The sequence below is a fragment of the Puma concolor genome, chromosome A3 (assembly GCF_028749965.1).
Source record: "Puma concolor isolate L17-30 chromosome A3, mPumCon1.1.hap2, whole genome shotgun sequence".
Classification (NCBI taxonomy): Eukaryota; Metazoa; Chordata; class Mammalia; order Carnivora; family Felidae; genus Puma; species Puma concolor.
This window is the reverse complement of record NC_141669.1, coordinates 67,122,652-67,148,683: the sequence shown is the minus strand read 5'-3', so window position 1 is coordinate 67,148,683 and position 26,032 is coordinate 67,122,652. Positions and strand designations below refer to the sequence as shown.

At 39.4% G+C, this 26,032-nt stretch overlaps 3 protein-coding genes across 12 annotated transcripts in view; 1 reads left to right on the top strand and 2 right to left on the bottom strand.

Annotated features, from left to right (window-relative positions):
• MTIF2 (mitochondrial translational initiation factor 2) overlaps positions 1-5,168 on the bottom strand; it is a 28,480-nt gene extending 23,312 nt beyond the window's left edge. The window contains exons 1-4 of one of the 6 annotated variants that reach the window (XM_086701083.1): positions 5,052-5,162; positions 4,522-4,757; positions 2,813-3,038; positions 2,334-2,445 (exon numbers count right to left, since the gene is read on the bottom strand). In XM_086701083.1, coding sequence (XP_086557209.1) covers positions 2,334-2,445; positions 2,813-3,031 — 331 coding nt within the window. In that variant the 5' untranslated portion in view covers positions 3,032-3,038; positions 4,522-4,757; positions 5,052-5,162. Of the gene's footprint in view, positions 1-2,333; positions 2,446-2,812; positions 3,039-4,521; positions 4,758-5,051 lie in introns of all 6 variants that reach the window. The other 5 variants (XM_086701084.1, XM_086701085.1, XM_086701086.1 and 2 more) reach the window with 5 other exon arrangements.
• Positions 5,169-19,147: 13,979 nt separating this feature from the next.
• Positions 19,148-20,899, top strand: LOC112869248 (prolyl-tRNA synthetase associated domain-containing protein 1). The gene is made up of 2 exons (XM_025932346.2): positions 19,148-19,319; positions 20,378-20,899. The coding sequence occupies exons 1-2, from the start codon at positions 19,236-19,238 to the stop codon at positions 20,807-20,809; spliced, it is 516 nt and encodes a 171-aa protein (XP_025788131.1). The 5' UTR covers positions 19,148-19,235; the 3' UTR covers positions 20,810-20,899.
• A 2,072-nt stretch (positions 20,900-22,971) lies between these two features.
• CCDC88A (coiled-coil and HOOK domain protein 88A) overlaps positions 22,972-26,032 on the bottom strand; it is a 141,206-nt gene continuing 138,145 nt past the window's right edge. For all 5 annotated transcript variants that reach the window (XM_086701079.1, XM_086701081.1, XM_086701082.1 and 2 more), the window contains one exon: positions 22,972-26,020. The gene's annotated coding sequence lies outside the window, so the exon portion shown is untranslated. The remainder of the gene's footprint in view (positions 26,021-26,032) is intronic.

The window sequence follows — 26,032 nt, the reverse complement described above, 5'->3', positions numbered from 1 at the left end:
ATAAAATCCTACCAATATAGTTTTCCTTGGAAAAAATGTCAATGATACAGTCATATCTATTTGTTCTCTTAAAGTTTTCTAATAAAATGATTATATAATTCAACTGCAAAGTTATAAAAATGCAAGACTGGGCCAATTTTCTATTCTTTGTGAGGATGCACATATACAAAGAGTGGTGGCACTTTCAGGCTGGAAACATATTACAGTTCTAGCTCTGCCCTAGAGCTCTGCTCTAATTTACAAAATAACAATTCTTGAGAGATAATTTGGTCTGTGAATAAAAGCATGACCTCTGTAGCCATACTCCCTGAGTTCAAATCCTACTCTACCATATACTAACTGTGGCAATTATTCATCCTCTCCATGCCTCAGTTTCTCAACCTACAAATAGGGATAATAATTATACCTAACTCTTGTGCATTATGAGAATTACACGAGTTAATATACATAAAGTATTGGTACATGGTAACAGCTCAGTAATATGAGTTCTTATTATTAATTGTTTTTCTTTTTGCCAAGAGTCTGCTTCACTTGTCACTTTATTTCGCTACAATAATAGGCTATTTCTTATTTACTGAATTTTATTGTCAGCTTATAATAAAAACTCAAATTTTGCTCCAATAATCTTAAATCGGTAATAAATGCACCAAGAGTGCAATGAAGGAATTTAAAAAATGACGATGCGGGGCGCCTGGGTGGCGCAGTCGGTTGAGCGTCCGACTTCAGCCAGGTCACGATCTCGCGGTCCGTGAGTTCGAGCCCCGCGTCAGGCTCTGGGCTGATGGCTCGGAGCCTGGAGCCTGTTTCCGATTCTGTGTCTCCCTCTCTCTCTGCCCCTCCCCCGTTCATGCTCTGTCTCTCTCTGTCCCAAAAATAAATAAAAACGTTGAAAAAAAAAATTAAAAAAAAAAAAAATGACGATGCTATACATTTATAAACAAAAACAGTATTATTAAAAGTTATTACTATAGGGTGCCTGGGTGGGTCAGTCAGTTAAGAGTTAAGCACCCGACTCCTGGTCTTGGCTCAGGTCATGATCTCATGGTTCATGACTTTGTGCACTGGGTCCAGGCTCTGTACTGTCAGTGAAATTCTCTCTCTTCCTCACTCTCTCACTCTCTCCTGCGTTCGCACTCTCTCTCTCAAAATAAATAAACTAAGCTTTAAAAAAAATTTACTACTACAAATATTTTTCTGCTGGCACTACAGATATTGTCACAATGAGTGAAAAAAGAAAATCAGGGGCGCCTGGGTGGCTCAGTTGGTTAAGTGTCTGACTTCCGCTCAGGTCACGATCTCAGGTCATGGTCTCACAGTTCAGGGTTTGAACCCTGCATTGGGTTCTGTGCTGACAGCTCAGGGCCTGGAGCCCACTTCAGATTCTGCGTCCCTCTCTCTCTGCTCCTCCCCGGCTCATGCATGCACACACGCTTTCTCTCACTCTCTCTCAAAAATAAACAAAAAAAAAACAAAAAGAAAATCAGAAAATTATAGAACAACAAAAGGATAGTAAGTATAAATAGAGTACTTCAGACCAAAAATATTCTTTGGATTCGGTCTGTGTTGAGCGTGGAGCCTGCTTAAGATTCTCCCTCTCTTCCTCCCTCTGCCTTTGCCCTTCTCCGGAGTGCTCTTTGTCTCTCAGAAGAAAAAAAAAACAAAACAAAACTCGGGGCACCCGGGTGGCTCAGTTGGCTAAGGGTCCAACTTTGGCTCAGGTAATGATCTCTTAGCTGAGTTCAAGCTCTACCATCAGGCTCTGTGCTGTCAGTGCAGAGCCTCCTTCAGATCCTGTCTCCCTCTCTCTCCACCCCTCCCCAGCTCGTGCTTTTTCTCTGTCTCAAAAATAAAAACATAAAAAAAATTTATTTTTTAATTAACCCATTAAAATAGTCTGGGGTACCTTGTTGGCACAGTTGGTTAAGTGACCAACTCTTGATCTTGGCTCAGGTCATGATCGGACAGTCTGCGACATTGAGCCCTGCATAGTGCTGACAGCATGGAGTCTGCTTGGGATTCTCTCTCTCTCCCCTCTTTCTTTCCACCCTCCCTCGCTCATGCTCTCACTTCTCAAAATAAATAAAGAAACTTAAAAGCCTACAGAATTTCTGAGAAAGAAGGGTTACTCCAGATAAAATCTTTTCCACCATTTTTGGCAAAGACAGAAGAAACTAATTAGAGTTTGTGACCTAAAGTGAAATCTAGTAGAATGATTTGATATCTTTTTAAACCATCAGTCTAATTTTCATCTTTGAATGCCTTAGTCTCAATGAAAATAAGATACCAGGTATCCCATGTTCCCATATTTTTCCTTATAAAAGTATCTGACCCACCTATGTCTTTTTCCATTGCTCTGGCCAGTTCCTCAACAGTCATTCCAATCCATACCTCCACTTCCTTTTTGAATTTTGGTGAGGACAATGGAGATTTCTGTGCTCTTTCTTCCTATTAAAAATTCAGAATGCAACAGAAGAAAGAAAAAAACTTTAAGTGACAATGTAGATTTATTCTGGAATATCTACCACAATCACAGCTCCTATTTCTACCAAGTAACACTCCCATAAGTAGTTAAACCTTAGACTAAAATTTAAAATCCTACATCCTTAATTCACTATCATACACTGATTTCCAGGTAATCAAATTCATCCACATTACTGAACAACAAAATAAAACTTCCTTTCTTCACAAAGATGTACTGCCTCAAGTGTAGCATTAAGGAATAAAGACAAAACACTCAAAATGAGTTTCTACTCAGAGCTATAGGAACTTTCACCTCAGACCAAGTAATACAGTAACTAAAATCTGTAACTACCTTCTTTGTTACTAGAAGCCTATATTGAGATAGAGCCGCGCCAACGAATGGGTCTATTTGCCAGGGTCGGATGCAGAGCTGAGCTGTCCCCACTGGGTAAGCAGATGAAAACACAGGACTCCACTGTGCTAACATTCTTCTTTGACACAGGCCGTGCAGCTGCCTAAATACAGTGTGAAATCGTATCAAGTTCTCCAATTTCAGTATCTTCTGGTTCATGTTTCCCCTGGAAAAAGTTTTAAAATAATATTGGGTTAATATTAAAATCAAGTTAGCAGGTATTAATTGGATATCTACTACATGAAAAGCATTGTGCTAGAGTTACATGAGTAAAGCTGGGTTTCTGCCCTGAAAAAATTCACAGTCTAATCAGATGGAATTCTAATCAGGTAGAATAACTACTCTTTAGATGTTAACCATCATTATTGGTAATGTCTCTACTATGATAGAACTGAAATAAAACTTACAAAGGGATTTTTTCATTCTTGAAACATCAACTAACAAAATCACGAGAGTGATTTTTCTAAAATGCAAATTTGAACTCATCAGCTCTTTTTGCTGAACATCCTCCAGTGGCAGGCCATTATCCCATTTCACGTGCCACTTCAACACATGTTATTAAGGATTATTTACCTGCCCTCTGCTAACCTCTCATTTCATCGCTTACACCCTTATAGCACCTCACTCCTATCTCCAAGCTTTCGTTATTTTGACGCCCTCCCCCGTAATCTTCAATGGCTTGCCATCTCATTTTTGAACCTTTGCATATGCTCTACTTGAAATTGTCTTCTTTCAACCCTCACCATTTTCCCCTCTTCCTACCACCCCCTCCCAAAAAGAAGATGCTTTAGAGTGGGAAGAGTACACTTCATACATATCTATTGAATAATGCCTTTTGAATATCATTCTTGGAATGACAGAAGACTTACTTGAGAGAAAACTGCAACAGAACTCAGTGTAGTTCAGAACTAACAAAAGTATAATTACTTTTCTCCTCGAATTTTCTATTCCTTCTGCTCTCAGGACTGCATTTCTACAGCTTTGCTTTACAGTTTTTGAGGAAAGGAGCAACTAAAATAATGTGAGGTGTACATATTCTCCTCAGCAAACATTTCCTGAGTACCATCTTTCAGACATTGTGTATGAGGATGTTGATTCAAAGTTTAATAAGCCAGAGTCCTGTCATTCAGAGTTTACTGTTCCAATATAATGATTCTCAGGCACATTAAACACCTCAAGAATGGCACATTTAAAAATTTTTATTTAGGGGCGCCTGGGTGGCTCAGTCGGTTAAGCGTCCGACTTCGGCTCAGGTCACGATCTCGCGGTCCGTGAGTTCGAGCCCCGCGTCGGGCTCTGGGCTGATGGCCCAGAGCCTGGAGCCTGCTTCCGATTCTGTGTCTCCCTCTATCTCTGCCCCTCCCCCGTTCATGCTCTGTCTCTCTCTCTCTGTCTCAAAAAATAAATAAATGTTACAAAAAAAAAAAAAAAACTTAAAAAAATTTTTATTTAGGTACGAGTCCCTGGACTAAGAAGTAAAGGGATTCCTTTAGGAAACATTTTTAAAATGAGTCTAAACATGGGCATGGATTGATGGAATGGGAAGAAAGGCCCTACATGGAGATTAACCAAAGTACAGAAAGCTAACTGAGGCAGGAATTAGAAAACACACTGGTGGCAATAATCCAGGTGTGGAAACTGGAAGTTACCTCACTTACTACTTATTCCACGCTCCTCATTTTATAGAAAAGGAAAACGGGGAGTCCAGAGAGGTCAGAAAGATTTCTCCAATGTCATACCACCAATTAATGACAGTCAGGCCTAGAACCCAGGCTGTCTGACTCCCAATTCGGTGTTCTTTCGCAGCTAGGATCTCGTCATGGAATCTGAAAAAAGATGTTGGTGGAAACGTCTGAATGTAAGACCTGTCAGCCTTGGAACTTATCTGAAAGGTAAAAAGAAGTCATTGTATAAGAATGACGGCTCTGGGGTGGCTTCGCCTCGAAACGGGCCCAGAAAGCCTTGGGCCCAGGGCAGGAGGGCCGCGCGGGAAGAGGGGGGCAGCCGGCCGCTTCTGGGCAAATAATGCTTTCGCTAAACCTCAGCTGGGATCACGCAGGGATTAAATGCAACGCGGAAAGGCTTCCGATTGCTCCGTGTTTACGATCGGTGCCACTGACACTTCAGGGCAAACAATACACGCCCCCTCGGGACGACCCGGCCAAGGAACCCCACTCACTTTGCTGCTACGTTAGGTCCGGGGTGTCCGGATTCTGAGGTAAGGCGGAGATCACCTTGCGGACCGGGACTGCAGTCCCACGGTACGTTCCCGAAACGGTCCCCGCGGAACTTCCGGTACCGCCGGAAGCGGTCCTTTCCGGAATTCGGAAGTCAGAATCAGACATAGTGGCTGCGCCGGCGAGGACTGGGGTTGCCAGAGGTGTCCCGTTGCAGGCCGCGGAGTGGGGGGGGCGGTAAGCGCTACTTCAACCAGTGGCCGCCTCCGTGGATCAGCTGCGCGCGTCGTCGGCAATCACTTGTACACTTCCCTTCCATTTCTGAGAAATTACTATTACTCTGGGGTTTGAGGGGCCTTGGTGCTGAAGTGTGGAGAAATAATACGCTTTTGAAAGACACATACCTAACAAGAAGGAAAAAATGCGAGGAAAGTGGTGATAGAACCAGTTTGTATACTTAGTTAGGCGCTTTCTCTTTCAAATGTCGCCTGATTTATGGATACCCAGAGCTGGTTCCTGTGTCAGCTCCTTCCCTGTGCGTAGGCTCGGGGACGTTATGTAAACTCTGCTTCGGTTCTGCACTCTGGCAATGACAGCAGCTACTTCATAGAATAGCAGTAAGGTTTATAAGAACACCCGGTTCAGGGGCGCCTAGGTGGCTCCCTCGTTAAGCGTCCAACTTCGGCTCAGGTCATGATCTCAGGGTTCGTGGGTTCGAGCCCCGCGTCTGGCTCTGTGCTGACAGCTGGGAGCCTGGAGCCTGCTTCGGATGCTGTGTCTCCCTCTCTCTCTGCCCCTCCCCCGCTCGCACTCTGTCTCTCTCAAAAATAAATTTTTAAAAAAGTTAAAAAAAATAATACCTGGTTCATAATAAGGGTTTGCTGTTGCGAATATTACAGCCTCCTCCCAGAGCATTTCCACACCTTGAATGGACATTACGTCTTTTGGCCTGTCCCCTTGACCACAACGTCCACCACTTCTCAAGTGTATAAGTATTGTTTTATCTCTGTCCTCAAGGTCTAACACTACCCTAGGCTAATGATATGGTACAGAAGAGTTTCTTATTCAAAAGCATACTTACTGTTACCTCCCTCCCAAAATTTGGCCTCTTAACTCATGCCCCCTCTCCCCTTTTTCATTGTTGTCTTTCCAGTGCCTGCCACAGGTGTGCAATTAGTGTGGCTGAATGACTGAATGGAAACCTCCGTCCTGGATTTTTTTTTAAATGAAGCTGACACCCAAACACTTGAAAACTATAAAAGTTCATTCCATTTTGTATCATTTCACTTACATCTACAAACATCCACTGCAGTGCAATTTCTGCAAGAAATTGTTCTTTGCTCTCTTATTTGCTTTACCGAGCACTTGAAAAACAAGCAGGAGTTCATTGGTAGAATACCAAAGTAGGGGTCATATCTTTTTTCCCCAATTTTAAGTGAAAATAATCGATACTTTTCTAATGAAGATAATACTAAGGTAGAAAGTTCACAGTACCCCCCCAAATATAGAAAGGAAGTGGCTAAAAAGCAAACAAAAGAATGAGGGCAGTTAAAAGAGCAGAGGAGCCAACCTGAAAGACCTCCCAATGGCCAAAGTTGGAAACGTTTGAGCAACAAAATAAAATAGTATTAGATTATAACCCAAAGTATCAAATAAGTATGCATGCATTCATGCTGATATGAATGAATGAATGAATGAATGAATGAATGAATATAGGGGAGAAGGGACAAATCCTCTCTACAGAAGAATTCTATATAATACATGTATATAACTGTCACTAGGAGGTTAAGCTTAATTCCTCTCCTCTTGAGTGAGGGCTGAACTTAGTGATTTGCTTCCAAAGAATAGAATGTGGAAAGGGAAAAACAGTAACACCACCTTAACCAACTGATCAAGGTGAACATCAGCAATGATGTCATGTTGATATCACGTGTCCCCTGAAATGATATGATGAGGACATTCATCTCTGTAGTATCCTTCCAAAAACTCACAACTCTGTAATCATGGGGACTACATCAGACAAACCCAAATTGAAGAGCATTTTACAAAATATCTGAGCAGAATTCTTCAAACTGACAAGGTCATGAAAAGCAAGAAAAGGCTATCAGAGATCAGAAGAGACTAAGAAGACATGACCAAATGCAATGTGGAATCCTGGATACAATCCTGGAACAGAAAAGCACATTAGTGGAAAAAATAGTGGAATCTGAATAAAGTCTGTAGTTAATTGTAGTACCCCAGTGTTAACTTCTTGATTTTCACAAATGTATCATAGTTAATATAACACGTAAACATTAGAGAAAATTGGGTGAGGGCCATGTGGGAATTTTCTACTGTCTTTGCAACTTTTCTGTAATCTTAATTTATTCCAAATTTTAAAGCATTTGTTAACATCTCCTTTTTGTTTTTTAGAGAGAGCACGTGCGTGCAAGCAGAGGAGAGGGGCAGAGGGGGAGAGAGAGAGAATCTCAATGTGGCTCAACCCCAAATCCTGGGATCATGACCTGAACCTAAATCCAGAGCTGGACACTCAACTGAGCCACCCAGGTGCCCCCTAGTTTATTTTAAAAAAAGAAAGTGAATCAAATCCTAAATCTTACCTATCCAGAAGTAACCACTTTTATTATTTTGGTGAACATCATTCCCTTTATCTCTGTGTATAAATACATGTACACATGCAATTTTATATAAATAAGATTCATAGTATAAAAGCTGTTTTTTATCTTTACAGAAGTATATAATGGAAACTTTCCATATTGGTGAACATAGATTTATATCATTCTTTTTAAAGTTTTTTGGGGTTTTTGGGGAGAGGGGGCAGAGAGAGAAGGAAAGAGAGAATCCCAAGCAGGCGCCATGCTGTCAGCACAGAGCCTGCTGCGGGGCTCAATCCCATGAACCGTGAGATCAATACCTGAGCTAAAATCAAGAGTCAGAGGCTTAACAAACTGAGCCACCCAGGTGCCCCATATCATTCTTTTTAAATGACTGTGAAATATTCCATTGTCTGTAAGTGCCATACTTACATAGCTACATATATGGGTTGTTTCTAGTATTTAACTTATAAACAAAATTGCAATGAATATTCTTTTTTTGTAAAGATTTTATTTTTAAGTAACCTCTACACCCAACATGGGACTCAAACTTACAGCCCCTGGATGAAGATTGCAGGCTCTACCGACTGAGCCAGCCAGGTGTCCCACAGTGAATATTCTTGTGCATACACCTCTGCTTGCCAGTTCAGTTCTTTCTCCAGAATAATGCCTAAAACTGGAAGTTCTAGTTCCATTCAGTGGAGAATGGTATTTACAATCTAAGTCCTGGATGTTAGGTGTGTTCATTGTCTCTGCTCTCAAGCTTTCTCTGTGGACAAAGCTAGGGAATATACACACACATATGCACACATTTCCATCCATATACATTGAAAACCATGACTTCTTACTAATATCACCAATTCCAATCTAAGACTAAAGTTTCACCCTAGTCTTTTCCTTTTCCACCTTTGTAAACTTTCTTTTTTGGTAGTGAGAAACTGACTTTCATCAACCATAACATATTTAATTATTTGAGCAATTTCCTTGCATGAAACCAATCTTCACTTTGGCTCCCATCCCCATCCGTGAGCTTATGTTTTCCTTGCCTCTCTTCAGCTTGGAGTCCCAGGCCAATCCGCCCTTGAAGTGGATATCCTCTTCATCCTGGTTGGATGTAAAATGTTAACATTAGGGGAAACTGAATGAAGGACATTTGGGAACTCTCTCCCCTGTCTTTGCAACTTTTCTGTAATCTAATCTTATACCCATGCAGAGTCACCAGACCACCCCTCCACCAGATTATTGCCCTACATCTGTGGATGCCTACCTTGCTCTCATCCCTAATGGCTTTAGGACTAAATTGTTGGAAAAGGGGAGGGATGCAGAAGCAGTCCTATTCCACTTCCTCTCATGTCCTTTGGGTGTTTTGTTTGTTTTGTTTGTTTTAGAGTTGTTTTATTGAGAGAAAGCCCGTGTGAGCATGCACGTGTTGGGGAGGGGCAGAGAGAGAGAATCCCGAGCAGGCTCCGGACTGTCAGACTAGGGGCTCATGGTGGGGCTCGTACCCACGAACCGTGAGACCATGACCTGAGCTGAAGTCACTTAACCAACTGAGCTGCCCAGGCATCCCAGGATGAGGCATTGTTTTTAATGTTTTATCTCCATCATCTGATTCAGTCCTGCAAGACTGAATGTCTTATTTTTGCACAACATTTTAACAGACCAGAGGGGATGCATTATCCCTGGGAAACTTAAATAACCTGTCCAGGTCACATCCTTAGTGATTGGTGAGAGGGACCTAAATTCAAGTCTGTTTGATTCCAGTGCTGTTTCTTAACCACTTCCACCTTTGAAGAACTTGAATTGAAGATCTTTAGGGTCTTATTCAGCCTTGAAATTTTACCTTTTGAATATATGAATATAAGCATTTTTCAGTTTAATTTGTTATCAACCTGTACTCCGTGATATGTATTAAATCTTTGTTTCCATTAGTATTACCACTGCTATTAAAACTCTTTATGGAAAACAGTAAGAGAAACAATTTTGTATGTTTTGAGTGGAAAACATGATATTAGTCTCCAGTAACCTCTAATAAGAGCTATGCCAGTGCTGATTAAAGATACCTGCATTGGATTTTCATCAAAAATGAGATAGTTCTTTCTTTATCACTAGCATCCAAATTACATAAAGCTTTTCTGTGGGTTTCCTCTTGAGTCTCATCAACTTCACTGATTTATTTATATACACAATTACATCTCCTTAAAATGTTTTTTGGTATAGGGTCTTTGATTTTATTCTCTTTGGCTTTAATGAGGTATAATTGACAAAACTGTAAGATATTTAAAATGTACAACGTGATAATTTGATATACATACACATTGTGAAAGTATTCCCCTCCATTGAGTTAATTAACACATCCATCACCTCATATATTTACTTTTATTGATGTATTTATTTTTTGGTGGGAACAAATTTCAGTCATAAATACAGCATTATAGGTGTCCAACTTCAGCTCAGGTCATGATCTTGCAGTTTGTGTGTTTGAGCCTCGTGTCAGGCTCTATGTTGACAGCTCAGAGCCTGGAGCCTGCTTCAGATTCTGTGTCTCCCTCTATCGCTGCCCCTCCCCTGCTCACACTCTGTCTCTTTCTCTCTCAAAAAAGAAAATAAATGAACATTAAAAAATACATACATACATACACACAGCATTATAAACTAGAGCCACATTTTTATACATTAGATCCTCAGACCTTACTGAGAGAATGAATGCTTGAACAAGATTGCTAATTTATTTTTAAAAATTATTTTAATGTTTATTTATTTTTGAGAGAGAAAGAAAGAGAGAGAGAAAGAGAGAGCAGGGGAGGGGCAGAGAGAGAGGGAGACAAAATCTGAAGCAGGCTCCAGGCTCTGAGCTGTCAGCACAGAGCCAGACGCAGAGCTCAAACTCACGAACTGTGAGAAAATGACCTGAACCAAAGTCGGACACTTAACTGAGCCACCCAGGTGCCCCAACGTTGCTAATTTAGATACAAAATTGGTTATATCCTAAAGCACAATAAAGCTACAACTTTTGGGGTTATCTTTTCTGTGGGACAAAAATCATTTGCATCTCTTTGGGACAAAATTGATTTACCTTACTATCTGTTTTCTACACGTTAAGATCTACCCTTACAGAGTTATACAATACCTGTATACTAAAAAATAATAAATACCAAATCAAAAAGGTGAACATTCCTAGAGAATCCGATAATCCCTAGAAGTGAGTGCCTGCTAAACAAAACCCAGCAGGACACTGAAAGGGCAAACAGTAATCCCTGCACTTATTTCCGAGTTTTGGGTAATTTTTCTTAATAGAACTCAGCATCCTACAAGCTTTTAAATTCTTTTGGGAACCAGTGCCAAAAATGTAATGCCACTAAGAATTACAACTCTAATACATGACCACTGAGCACACTTTGATTAAGTGTATTGTAATTAGGATTGCCAATTGCTATTTTAAGCCACCCGGGACAAGTGAAAGGCTAACTATAGTTTCCTGATATTTATTGCTTCAGGCTATAAATGTATTTTCTCATCTTCCACCAAAATTAGAGAGTTAATTCAATAATTTATAAATATATATTACAAACCCATCATGTACCCATCACAGTTTTAGGATAAAAGAGAGAAATAAAATAGATGTAGATTCTTGTCCTCTTGGAGATTACATTCCTGTGGTGGGAAAGTCTATATGTATTAAGTGTTCAAATGTTAAACAAAAATTAGAAGATAATGTAAATGATATTCTCCATAAACTTAGGTGGGGAAAACCTTTCTAATCATAATTCCAAAACCAAAAACTATAGGGGGAAAACTGTTAGATTATACCAGCAGTTCTCAAACTTGAGGAGGCATCAGGATCACCTGAACTACTGGGTGAAGCACAGATTGCTGGCCCACCCCCCAGAGTTTCTGAGTCTATAGATATAAGGTGAGCTGTCACTGGTAATGTCACAGATGACAGTGGTACTGATCTGGGGACTACACTTTGAGAACCTAGATTAGACTACAGTTGACCCTTAAACAACACAGGTTTGAAGTGCACTGGTCCACTTACATGTGGATTTTTTAAAATAAATACAGTGTAGTACTGTAAATATATTTTCTCTTCCTTATGACTCTCCTAATAATATTTTCTTCTATTGTAAGAATACAGTATGTGATACATATAACCTACAAAATGTGTGCTAATCCACTGTTTATGTTATCAGTAAGGCTTCCGGTCAACAATAGACTATCGGTAGCTGTTTTGGGGGAGTCAAAAGTTGTCCATGGATATTTGACTGTGTGGGGGTGGGTGGTGGTGTTCAAGGGTCAACTGTAGATAAATATTTTAAATATTATACTATCAAAATACTAAAGGGGTGCCTACGTGGCTCAGTCAGTTGAGCATCCGACTTCGGCTCAGGTCATGATCTCATGGTTCGTGGGTTTGAGCCCCGTGTCGGGCTCTGCGCTGACAGCTCAGAGCCTGGTGCCTGCTTTGGATTCTGTGTCTCCCTCTCTCTCTGCCCATGCTCTGTCTCTCTGTCTCAAAAATAAATATAAACATTAAAAAAAAAGATTTAAAGATACTAAAAACAAAATTAAAAGAAAAGCTACAACTGGAAACACATTAGTAATATATAAACAATTAGGAATGTAAATTAGGAACATTTCTTCCCTACTCTTGAAGTTCTTACCTGTGAAGGGAGCTCTTTTCATGCAGTTTTGGCTCTTTTTCTACCCCTTTACACATTCAGATTCTGAAGGGGAGATGGATCTGATCACTGAACGTGGGGCAAACCCAAGTTCCTTTCTCTTGGGAGTCCGCCTGTCATCAGGAGCACAGCAGACAAAAATTGCTGCACTCTACTGAACTTACTTCTCCTTACAGTCTAGTGGAGAAGTTTATATTTTATCTTGATGGCATTAAGTTGATATTTAATATGTATAGATATATCATCCTCCATCAGTAAGCATAATATTGATACTTGTATTTTTCCTAAAATTAAAAACAGTGCAAAAGCATGTTTGCTTATTTAATATCCTTGACTCTGGTAATCAAATAACTGTTAATTAACATGTGGAGAATAGAACATTCTTATACTGTAAATTGATAAAACCATTCTAGAGGGCAATAGACAATAGCTATCAATTTAAATGTATAAATTGTGTAACTTTGCAAACTCTGGGGATTTATTCTATGGAATAAATAAAATAATTATGCAAACATAGATATAGGAATATAGATATTTATGATAGACTTATTTATAATGTGGAAAATTTTGAAATTATTTACATGTAAGTCATTGGACATTGGACATTTCCAAATTTGGGGTTGGGTGAATAAGTAGAATACTAAAGAAACATTGCCAGTAACAATGTTGATCTCTACTGACTTGAAAAGATACCTATTGGGTGAAAATAAAAAGCAGATCATAAAATATCATATGTTATATAATTCTGTCTTGATCAGGTAAAATTAGAAATAAATAGCATTATATAGAATTTACATACACATTATATGTGTGATGTGAATATATGTATAATACCTGTGACATATTTTTTAAACATTTTTTGATGTTTACTTATTATTGAGAAACAGAGAGAGAGAGAGAGCATGAGCATGGGAGGGGCAGAGAGAGGGGGAGATACAGAATCTGAAGCAGGTTCCAGGCTCTGAGCTATCAGCACAGAGCCCGATGCGGGGCTTGAACTCACAAACTGTGAGATCATGACCTGAGCCGAAGTTGGATGCTTTACCGACTGAGCCACCCAGGTGCCCCGTGACAAATATTTTTTAATCTTTTTTTGTGTGTGTGATCTAATTTTTTTTTTGGTAAAAACACATATATTTTTAACTTTTGTATTTATTTTTAAGTATGATTATATAACATTTATTTAAAAAATAAATTCATGGGGTACCTGGGTGCTTCAGTCAGTTTAGCATCCGACTCTTGATTTCTTGATTTCAGCTCAGATCATGATCTCATGGTTCCTAAGATTGAGCCTGAATCAGGCACCATGCTGACAGCACAGAGCCTGCTTGGGATTCTCTCCTCTCTCTCTCTCTCTGTCCCTCCCCCTATTCACACGGCCTCTCACATTCTCTCTCAAAATAAATAAACTTTTAAATTAATAAATACATACAAATTGTTAAAAACATTAAACAATATTTTTATACTCTGAAAAAACTAGTTATTTTATATTCTGGAGATATGGTGAATATGAGGTTCTTTCTGATTGAACTGGCCCTTTTTGTTCTTGCATTACATCAGGTACATTTCAAAAATGTGTTTATTAATATTTACTCAAATCAACATTCGCCATAAATAGGTAAATCAAATCAGCAGGAGTAGAGGAATAATATGTGATTTCTGGTCTCAATGTTATATTTTTATTGAAATTTTTGCAAACATATTCCACTTGCAAGTTAATTTAATGTATTAAAATCATGGGAAATTTCTCTTGTTAGCCAGTAAGGCAAGGACAAAAATTCCAAAGTAGTTCCTTGAACCGTATCCAATCAAATTAATTATTCTGAAATGCTAGACTTAAAATATCCCAAGTCCCTATGCAAGGTAGGAAAAAATAATCTATGTTATAGTACTTTTGTAGAGAAATCAATTTTCTTGGCTTGCTGTGAGAACTGCCTACAGACCACGTAATAACACTAAATGTAAAGCTCTTTTCATCTCCACTCATTAATCAGGTGATCTAAAGTTCACTTGGTCCAGAAAGTTAGAACTGGTTTGCAGAGCAGCTAGCACGGAGCTCACTTCGATGGCCAGGCCTCCCTCGGCAGGGGATCCTGAATGACAGTAATTGCTGCCTAGGGTCAGGAGGCCAGGATTACTCACGAGGTGTTTGCAGCAGGGCCTGGGGCTCAGGTCAGCGTCTGGAAGCAGTTCTGCGTCCAGAGCAAAGCTTCCTTATGACCACCTAACTTAAAATGAGTGTTGAAAGTGAACAAAAAGGAAACATGTTATTTCTCTGCTTAATCGGCTGTCATCTACTACATGTGTTTTGTTTTGTTTATGTTGTATGAAACCAATATTTTTCCAGGCAGGAAAACTGAATGTTTTCACCCGTTTCATATTTTAACTTAGGGGTAATTAAATTCAGTCTGCCCACTTACTAATTTTTTTACACTGTAACTTTCTTCTGTTTTGAAGTCTTTGTTGAAAATAGCTTCATGTGATCTTATTTGTGGAGACGTGGTTTGCATTTCTTTATTTTTAATACCTTATTGATTCCCCCCTCCATTATAAAAATAACATATGTTCAACATAGAAATTTTCAGAAGATAGAACTACAAAGAAACATTTTTACAATACTTGCAGTTCCATTAGCCAGAGATAACCACTTTGAGAAATGTATTTTTAGCAGGTGAGAATTTTAGTTCCCACCCCCATTGTGTGTGAAATGGAGCCATGACTCTCCTTCCCTTGCCTGTTGCACGCCAATCCCACTGACCCTCTTCCAATGCCTTTTCCTTGGTTTGCTTCCTCTCACCCTTGCACACAGGGTCATGCTGTTTCCTCTGCCTGATTCACTCTTCTCTTCTCTCTCTGCCCTCTTAATTCCATTTCAGTTTAAGCTTCACTTCCTCAGAGAGGCCTTCCTTGATCTGGTCCTCAGTCCCCAGACAAGGTCGGCTTCCCTGATTATGGACTCTTAGCATCGCTTATATGTCTTTAGCACTTGCTACCCATGCAATTTAACACTTGTTTCTGTGACTATTTGACTAATATCTGTCTCCTGCAATATACTGTTTGCTCCACCAGGGCAGAAGCTCTGCCTGGTTTTGCTCATCATTACACCTTTAGCCTGTAGCTGATCTTCAATCATATTTTGAGTTGAATATAATACGGCCCATGTCCCCACATATTGGAGCTGCAAGGAACATTAACCTGAGGCTATCAACTGAGATTTCCTCTGTTCTCCACGGAATCATCCAGGAACCTGAGTCTCTGGAGGAGCCAGGGAACTGGACTGTGGGGTTATTGTCTTTTTTGTCATGGCTCCTCATTGAGCAACGATACTCAGATGTACTTGTGCCTCATCTGCTTAGGCAGTGCTGGCCCAGGTGGACTGCCTTCCACTGACAGTGAGTGTCTATCTTGCTACCCACTGGAGGGACAAAATGCCAAGAAAGGGACTGTTTTCTACCCTTCCATCCTTCCCACTCTGGTCTTCACCTTCTCCTCTGACTTTGAGGAAACTTCAGTTTCCTCCTAGATCCTCTCTTATCTAGGAACTAACCTCCATCTTCTCCTGACCTAGGAATAATCCTCTTCCATAGACCTTTAGAAGCCAATTTTTGTGAAATAGGTTTAGGGAACGATTCTAGTACTAATTAGTTTTTAAGCTACTCTGTTATATAGGTATGTGTATTTAGAAGCAAAAGTGGGGCTGTGTTGTCTATCCTCTATAATTCATGTTCTCCATTTAGTAAATTGTGTTTCCCTATATTTTCAAATATTGAGAGCATGATTGAGAATATGGAATTCCCTAGGAAGATGTCACCTAATTTATTTTGCATGGCCCTTTATGGTGGGACATACCTGGTTCCTTAATACAACAGGTAAGGATTCTTTGTGCCTACTTCTCGCCTTGTACTGACAGGCTTCTAGTTCTGCTCTACTGTCACAATGAATCATACTGCCCCAGGACATACTGTGCTTTTCCTCCGCCATCTCTCAGCTCCTGAGTTTCCTCTTTTTTTCTGCAGACTCCTACTTATTCTTCAAACTGATGCCATGTTTCCCTAATGCTTTCCTTGGTGCACCTGCCCAGTCTTAGCACCCTTCCTCTGGGCTCCTAAAGCATCCACATTATGCTACTATTGTTGCACTAGTCACACTTTCTTGGATTTATTCTCTGTGAATGTTTCAGTCCTCTTTGCCAGATTTTAAGGTCTTTGAGAGCAGAGAGCGTGGCACATAGAGATGTTCCAAAAGATATGTTCAAGAGACGTAGATTGCAGCAAATATTTTTTTCCCCGATTGTTTCACTTTTTTGGAGTATGTACTGCTTTTTTTTTTTTTCTTCAACGTTTATTTATTTTGGGGACAGAGAGAGACAGAGCATGAACGGGGGAGGGGCAGAGAGAGAGGGAGACACAGAAACAGAAACAGGCTCCAGGCTCTGAGCCATCAGCCCAGAGACTGACGCGGGGCTCGAACTCACGGACTGCGAGATCGTGACCTGGCTGAAGTTGGGCACTTAACCGACTGCGCCACCCAGGCGCCCCGGAGTATGTACTGCTTCTTAGGATGGCTTTCAACTTATCTGACCTGGAATTGCCCTTTGTTTCACTCAGTAATGGGGATCTCTAACATACTTCATCTAATAAATGCAACGATACCCAGTTCCCATGGTGCTGATAAATGTTTTGGCCTTTTTATTTCCTTTGTCAGATAGGCTACAGTTGTAGTTATTTCTTTACTTTGAGCAGACCTATATGTGGACCTATATGTGGTCCGTTTTCGTGGACCCTAGTGTAACTCCATTTTCCACCTCCCTATTTCAGATTCTGTCCTTTTCTGTCCAGTATTCACACTCCTCCTAATGACAAAAAGTCTTTCCCTCAATACTTTCTTGTAGAAATGCCACAAGACTTCTTGCTTATTCTTTTCCTGTTTGTAAAATAATTAAATAAAATGTATTTATCAGATATGAACCCTATCCTAGAATTGTGAGATTTCTATAACATTTTAAAATTCAAGTTCTGTGACTAGATATCTAGTTCCTCAAGCTCATGCTGATCATTTTTAATATAACCTGTTTCATGTTGTGTCTGGTGTAAATTTGAGATTGTATTTGCCTTGAAGACAAAGGACGATAGCAAGGATAGCATTTCTTTTGTAATTAATACAATGCTGACATAATGCAAGATAAATATTGCATTAACCCTGGGCTAGGATAGTTTTTAAGCAGTTACTGCATTAACCCTGGGTTAGGATAGTTTTTAAGCAGTGATATAAAGTTCTTTTACCATAGACAGATTTGGCTCCATTTTATAATAAAAATCTTTGGTTGTAAGGCTCGCTTAAAGCAGCATACTTGGTCATTCCACCACAAGTAGACTAAATTAAGAGAACATTAGTGTCAATCAAGTGGGAAAATGATAGTAGTTTAGGCTAGGGTGATGGAAGTGGTAAGAAGTGGAAGGACTTTAGAAAATGAACAGTGATGGAGTAGAGGTGTGTGTGTGTGGTGTGTGTTGGGAGAATTCATGTCTCAAATAACTGATGGATGGCAGTTCATTTCCAAAGAGACTTCTATGACAGAAAATTCAATTGCCTAGACAATGTGTGAGATGCAAATGCCAGTTTTTGCTCTTTGTGTTCTCTTTTGCAGCTGTCATGGAGATCTTACCCTTGGTTAATGTGTTCCTACTTTTGGACATACTTACATGTCTTAGTTACAATCAGATTCCAACTCTTCTTTCCCGTGTTTACTCTTCGCTCACCATGATTGGATTTGGGGTTTCTTGAACATCTTCAAATATTTAAGAACAATTATTTGGGATGTGCCATATCTTCAAATGGGTGATCTTTCCTATTCTGCTTTCTAATTTGATTCTTAGAAAGAAACCTAGTGGGAAAAAAAGTGGTGAGTGAGGGTTTCAGAGGATAATGGAAAACATCCCACCAAGAGGTAGGCAAACTGCCTCTGAAAAAGGTGAGACGCAGTTGCCATCGTGAATTATTTGTGATCGAATCACATGGAAAGTAACTTTCAGGAAAGGTCAAATGTAAAATTGTAATTTATAAATGAAAAGTTGAAAAGTTGTTGAAGAATAGGGATTTTGGAGCCCTCCTCTCTCCCTTTTGGTTTAAAACCTCCTAAGTTCCTCAGGTAAAATCTGAAACTGCTCCTCTCCCCACACATAGTAAATGCAAGGAGAAAGACTGGAAGAAAGAGGCAGACCATTCTATTCTAATTAGTGACAAGTTTAATAAGCAACGAAACTTAATAGGAGGCTTGACTTGGGCAGCCACAGGACAGCGGTGATCTCTGCATGCACCTGACAGAATCTTGAGTTTATACAGAGGCCTTAAGGGAATTTCAGGCAAAAAACTGTCCCGATGGTTTCAATAGCACATTACTCTCCCAAGTCAATGTCCTTTAAGTGGCTCCCGGTACAGGAGCAGTGGGCAGAAGGTACATTTCGAAGGCAGGGTCAGAGGTAAGGAGCTTCTCTGCCTGGGGCCAGCCCACGGTCACATACTCTCCTGATCTCCAAAGCTCCCCACACTTAACTTTGTTAGGTGGCCCTGATTCTGTTTAAATAAAAGATATGCTGCACCTAGGGAACCTCAAGAGGAGTTAGGGTAGGCTATGAAAAGGCAGGTGCCTTCCACCTGTGGAACGCGGGACAAGGAACGCCGCAAGTCTCGCACAGCAGTCCCAGAAGACAACTTCCAGAGGGCGTGGCGTCCGTAGGAAGGGCGTGCGAGCACTGCAGGACCCCGCCTCCGGAAGGCGCCGCACTGGGCTTCCGGGGTCGCGCGGCTCCCTCTAGGCACTTCCGCTCCAGCCTCCAGTCGGCCTGCCGCGCGGGAGTCACGCCTGTTTGTTGCGCTCTTCCGCCCAGTGTCTGCGGGCCCCGACAGCAGCATGGCTGGTGCCGAGTTGCGGGCGGCGCTGGATGAGCGGCTCGGCGCCCTGGCCATCCGCACAGAGGTCGTGGAGCACCCGGAGGTGAGGGGCTCCTGCCGGAGGGGTGGGCTCCGCTGCGGGGTCTTGGGCGGGGCCGTGAAGACCAGATGCCCCAGCGGGAATGTGCCGCAGAAGCGACCGTTCTAGGACCTTTCCCGGGTTCCAGAGCACAGAAGGGACCCGACAGGCACATCAAAGGCCTCTCGGGACTAATGTTATCGTGGGAAAACTTGAGTTTTCTCTTGGAGCGACCTGGTCACATTCTGAAAACTAGTGCATCTTAAATTGGTCTGGAATATTGGATCAGTGTGTCCACTTCATGTGTATATAGTTAGCAGGCAATAAACTGTGTAGTGCCTACCATGTTTCAGGCATCCTGCATATAGCAGGACACCAAGCTTATAGAGTTTGGTATTAACATAGTATATTGATGTGAAGATTTGCAAACATTTCACAGAACCAGTGTAACTTGAGTGGTGCAGGGACATAGTTTTTATTCCAGGGCTGAATGACAGCTAATGATAACTAAATATGGTGACCTTTAAAGGGTAGACAAATACAGAATCTTCAACCTTACACATTTAACATCAAGACTTTTATCATTTTTTCTGACCTTCTCTCCTATATAGTATACGGAACTCTCCCCCTTCTTTACCTGTGCATATTGCCAGCTCTTCTGATGTTGTTAGTCCAGAGTCTCATTGTCTTCCCTGCTCTCCCACTCTCATTGTGGTTTTAGATTTGTAAAGTGGAGGTTGCCACATGGTCTGGATGTAATGGGATGCTAAGGAATAGGAATCTGGGCTGCTATAAACTTTCAGTACCAGAAACTTAAAGAAAAAAATAATCACTTGAGGAATGTGAGGGCTTGGCCAGCACATTGAATAGAGAACTGGCCTAAGAGGTCCTCACAGTAGGGATTGAGGTAGCAAGGTGTGTTATTTGGTAACGGGCTGGAAATGGGTCTCTACCAGTGACAATCTATGGCATTGATTATTCCCCTAACCTTGTTTTCACCCAGCAAGCAGAGTACATATAGCTGTGTATATGTGCAGTGTGCACATGCATTGTTTTAAAACTTTTCGTGTGATATTTTACAGGTGTTTACAGTTGAAGAAATGATGCCTCATATCCAGCATTTGAAAGGAGCACATAGTAAGAACTTATTCCTTAAAGACAAGAAGAAAAAAGGCTATTGGCTGGTGACAGTTCTTCATGATAGACAAGTTAATTTAAATGATCTTGCTAAGCAGTTAGGTGTTGGGAGTGGAAATCTTCGGTTTGCTGATGAAACAGCCATGCTAGAAAAACTAAAAGTTGGCCAAGGCTGTGCCACACCTTTGGCACTCTTCTGTGATGATGGAGATGTGAAATTTGTTCTGGATTCTGCTTTTCTGGAAGGTGGACATGAAAAGGTGTACTTTCATCCAATGACCAATGCTGCAACCATGGGATTGAGCCCTGAAGACTTTCTCACATTTGTGAAGAAGACAGGACATGATCCCATAATACTAAATTTTGATAAAAACTAATTGGACTGATATTTAGAATACACTTCTTTCTGAAAGTTGTTTTTCTTATTTTTTATTTATAGAAAGCATTAAAAGTGATAAGAATATTTAGCACCTTTGTTTGGTGACTAATTTTAGGAGGGACATTTCATCTAAAAGGAGCTGCTTTTTAAAATTATCTTTTAGGGGCGCCTGGGTGGTGCAGTCGGTTAAGCGTCCGACTTCAGCCAGGTCACGATCTCGCGGTCCGTGAGTTCGAGCCCCGCGTCAGTCTCTGGGCTGATGGCTCGGAGCCTGGAGCCTGTTTCCGATTCTGTGTCTCCCTCTCTGTCTGCCCCTCCCCTGTTCATGCTCTGTCTCTCTCTGTCCCAAAAATAAATAAAAACGTTGAAAAAAAATTTAAAAATAAAATTCTTTTAAGTAACATACACCCAATGTGGGGCTCAAACTCACAATCTTGAAATCCAGAGTCACATGCTCTACTGACTGAGCCAGCCAGATGCCCTCTAAAAGGAGCTGCTTTTGAAAAGGGGTATTGAGGGGCGCCTGAGTGGTTCAGTCAGTTAAGCATATGATTCTTGATTTCATTTCAGGTCACGATCTCACAGTTCATGGGTTTGAGCCCCATATCATGTTCCGTGCTGACAGCATAAGCCTGCTTGGGATTCTCTCTCCCCTCTCTGCCCCTACTCCTCCCCCCTCCCCATGCCCCATAAATAAATAACTTAAAAAAAAAAATGTATTGAGGTCATTTTAGCTCAGATTTCACCTCCTATCTCTCCCATGACAACTACTCATTAAAGGAATGGCTTCCACAATTAAGAGTAGATTAACAACAAAATTAAGGTTAGTTTAACTAAGATCAACTATTTTACATCTTAAGGGTGTTTACTGTACTTGAAAAAAGCAACTTGCAAAAACAGCATATATGAAATTATACATATATTGTACATAGAGAAAAAATACAGGAATAGATTAAATTATTGATAGTGGTTATCTTTGGGGAATGAGGATTAAGGAAAGATCTGTTTAGTCTTTGAGAGGTTAGAAATGTAAACATACTTGGAACAAGTTTTTTCTGTCCTAAATTTTACTCATTTCCCCCTTCAATTGTGGAGAAACATACTTTTTCACTTGAAACAAAACATTAGTTGAAGGTCTGAGGTAGACTAAACTACACAAGTAGTCTAGAGATCTCGTCAAGAAAATTTTCACATTTTCCTCCAGTACAATCAAATGGGATAGTCGTGAGGTAATCATATTATCCTGTTTGGTCAGTCAAAAGTAATTTCCATCTGGTAGTGATAGTGTACTCTGTACCAATTTGTGTTACTTAAAGGCAAAATGAGAGTAAAAACTTGTCAGTTCTTGATACATATGATTAGAACTACAAGTTTACTTGTGGCAGAGTTTCTATAAAGAATGAATTTAAGAAATATTTTCCATAAATGATAACTTATTTTAAGGTGCCATGTTACTTTTTACCTACTGTTTACTACATCTCTAAGAGGAAATTTTAGGTTGATTTGCACATAAAATGAAGGCTTAATGAATAATAGAGGCAAAGACACTAAGGCAGTTAGTACCCTCCTCATCTTATAGTGACAACAGGCTCAGAAAGACTAACCTGCCCAAGAAAACACAGCTGGGAGCCTTCTCTAACATTTTGCCTCCCAAAGTCTTACATACGTGAAAATGAAATTGCTTCCTGCAATGTATTACTGTATTGACACCTATGTGAAGATTGACAGAACTGATAGATGCGATTCTCTTCCTAAACCTCTAATACTCATCCCTGAAAGATTTAGACAGAATCATCTAAACAAAGTTATGGGTTATGTCTGAAAAAAAGTTTTCCAGGGTAAAGGAAAAGGAAAGATAATACTTAGCTAAATTGTATCTTACGATTTTTAAATGATTATTAACCACTTGTTATAAAAATCACCTCTTTGTTTTATTTCTTTTTGTATCCATCAGTTTAAGTGAATGTTAAACCAACTTAATTTTTTTTAGGAGTAATAAAGTTAACTAAAAAGTAATGAAATGTTTTTAAAAAGACAACCATATGATGGTTTGTTACGAACTGGATTTCTGTGGCTGATAATAGGTATTGTCAAGTAAAAATCACTGCCATTCAACTCCAAATCCCTTAGTAGCATTACTTTTAAAGGAAATGTTACAGCTTTTGTATTATTTGATTTGGTATTTAATAACAGTTTTAAGTACAATGGCAAACATTGAAAGAGAACCCTTAGAAATGAAAAAGACAATTTAAAATCAGGTTTTGTTAAAGGGTGCTGTTATAAGTGCAACTTTATCCATAAGCATTCCTTTTAAGGCATTTTCATTGTTGTCCCAATATCTCAACATGTACATCAAGGTTTATATCACAAAATGGGCTCCTTTTGTATTACTCATTCAAGGCTTAAAGAAAAAATACATCTCAGGACTAAGTGAAGCAGAAAAAAACACAAAAATTCACTTTTCTCATAAAAAGTCACTTAAAACACAAAGTCATTTAGCATACATTATTACTCCTCATTGTAATTCCAGATTTGGTACAGTATCTTTTTCACTTCCTGACATAAACTGTTAAGACAGTGCAGGCTCTAATACTTCATTTGTGAGGTGGCTGCAATTCTGTAATATGCACAGTGATTTTTTAATAGGCTCTTACCATGCCTTGCATGAAAGGTGCTACATACAAACCTGTTACGTGAACTCTTTGGTAACCACCAGTTCAAAACGTGGACCAAACACTTCCACATGGCCAGATCTGAAGCACTTTATTGGAGCTCTTTGCCGAAGCTATTACCCTGTATATTAATTTTTCAGTTTCCTAAGGGGTTAGGTGTTGATTTAGAAGACAGCCAGATAAAAGCATGTCAGGCCCCCTTAAGTTTCTAGGTGGCCAAACATTTTGTTTGGTAGAAGCAGTTTAAGGGAAAAGAGTGACCTCCTAGTAAGTTTGCTTCTGAATCTTTTGGAGAAAGTAAAGTATTCATGAGGTTATTATCTAGTCCTTCCTTGAAATGGTATGAAAAAGGTTATGAATATAATTGAGAATATTCCTACTTTTGCGGTCTTAAGTATTTCCTTGGTTGTCTCTAACTGCACTTTCTCAGGGTCAGCATACTGAGTCTCAGTACTATATAGGCTGTCCCTAAGCATTTTCTGCATGAAGCAATAATGTGCTGCTTAAATCAACAGGTTCTCTATTTTAGGACATTAGTGTTCTGGAGAGGTCAAGCTGTGGTATGATTCATCTCACTGGGCAAACTCCTACTCATTAAATTCCAACTTTTAGTAACTGTCCTGGGATGTGTCCTAGTTGTGCAAATTAGATGCTAGTTAATATAAATCTAAGTTACCCACTTACTGTATTTAGCTAAAACATAACTTCTATATTTACTTTCAATTTATCCACCTAAAAATGAATTTACATTTTTTACATGCAAGTATCTCTAGACTGCCATGATGCCCATTATCAATTTGATACTTGAATCTAGGGAGTCACAATGGAGAGAGATGTTTCAAAGTCTAGAGATTAAGTTTTAAATATGTCTGTTGTGCAATATTTGTATTTTAGTAAGAATCCTTTGTATTTACATTTACATAGCACCTTTCATCCAAGAGTTTACAGCATTATTTGGCGGCAAAACCTAAGTTAATGGTGGCATTAAGATAAGTCCAAGTTCTCTAAATTCCTTTTTAATTTCTGGTCAACTATACATGCTGTCTTTCTTTTCATTAGTAAGTCTTTCTGAAAGTAGACTATGAACACAATACTGCTACTGGCCTACCAAAAACAGAGAGGGAAAGGGATAGAGAGTGGGAAAGAGAGAGGGAAGGAGAGAATGGGGTGGGGAGGAGAGAACATACACATTTCTCACAGTTACTAGGTTAGTGATGAAACACACAGTTCCTAAACCACACACTATGAATATGGAGTTGTTCCAAAAAGATTTTTTAGAGCTGGTAATGAGAGCCTAAGAAGCACACTGTTAAAATAAAAAAGTCACTATCTTTCTCATTTCAGACCTTTAAGATTATTCTGATATTTATGTTAAATAATGAATTTGCATTAATAAGTATCAATGCCTTTTTTGATTTCATAAGAAAATAAAACTGTGATATAAAATTGGAGCTACAAAAAAACTGATGTTTCCCTGGGTTAACTAAATCTACTTTTTTTGTGCTTCTTTCAAATGTTTAAGGTAACAAATGCATACAAATATTTCAAAAGTACCAATAACAGTTACCAACTTTAATGCAATATTATAAAGGACAAAAACAGAAAAGTTCTTATTAATATGTGATAACCTTAAAAATAAATGAGTTCCTGGCAAAATGCAGATCATAGTAAATTATTTACATTTTTTTTTTTGCCATAAGAAAACTTCTTAAGCAATAGTCAGCTCTCATGTTAAAAAAACAAACACACATATATAACCCAATACTAAAGAAGGGAAATGAATTAAAACACAACAGTTTTATCTTGGGAATGCAATTTGCTGGAAAACCACCTTACTAAAAAAGTTTCAGAAAAACACTCTCTTTAATTACCTTGGATTGTGAATGCTTAGTGTTGCTTAATGAGGAATATGGAAATATTAATATTACTGTAAATTTTTTATAACTCCTATTTTTCAGATTTATCTTATAAACTGAATTTCTTTTGCAGTGCATCAAAATAATTAGTTAAAAAAAAAAAAAAGAATACCAACACATGCAGTCTGCTAACCAAATAAGGCTCTGACATGCCAAAACAATGTTCTCTGTATCTTGATATATAGTACATTCCACAACATACAGCATTTTAGATTTACACAACTAAATATAAATGGCTAGATTCTGGCTAATACTTAGCAGAAGCATTAAGCAAACATGGATAAATTCATAAACAAATGACGAAAGAAGTAGATTGTTCTTGGAGTACTTCTTGAAACCTTAAAACACTTGGTCCTTAGAGAGAGAACATCCTTTATTCAGTAGATCTTAACAATACAATGTATAGTAAGTCCTAAAACCTTCTAAAAATTTTGGCAGTTGACTCCAGTAGTGCTCCTTGATTCAAGGAAGGAATGAAGGTTTTGTATTTCTTCCCTGCTCTAGTCACGAAGGATTGTTTAAAGTCTCCTTAAAGATTTTTAAAATGATTCCTATAGTTGGGTGTCTTGTTACTTCAGAAATAAAGGCTTCACACTGAGAAACTGAAGGACACTTTTCTCTCTGTATTTAGTT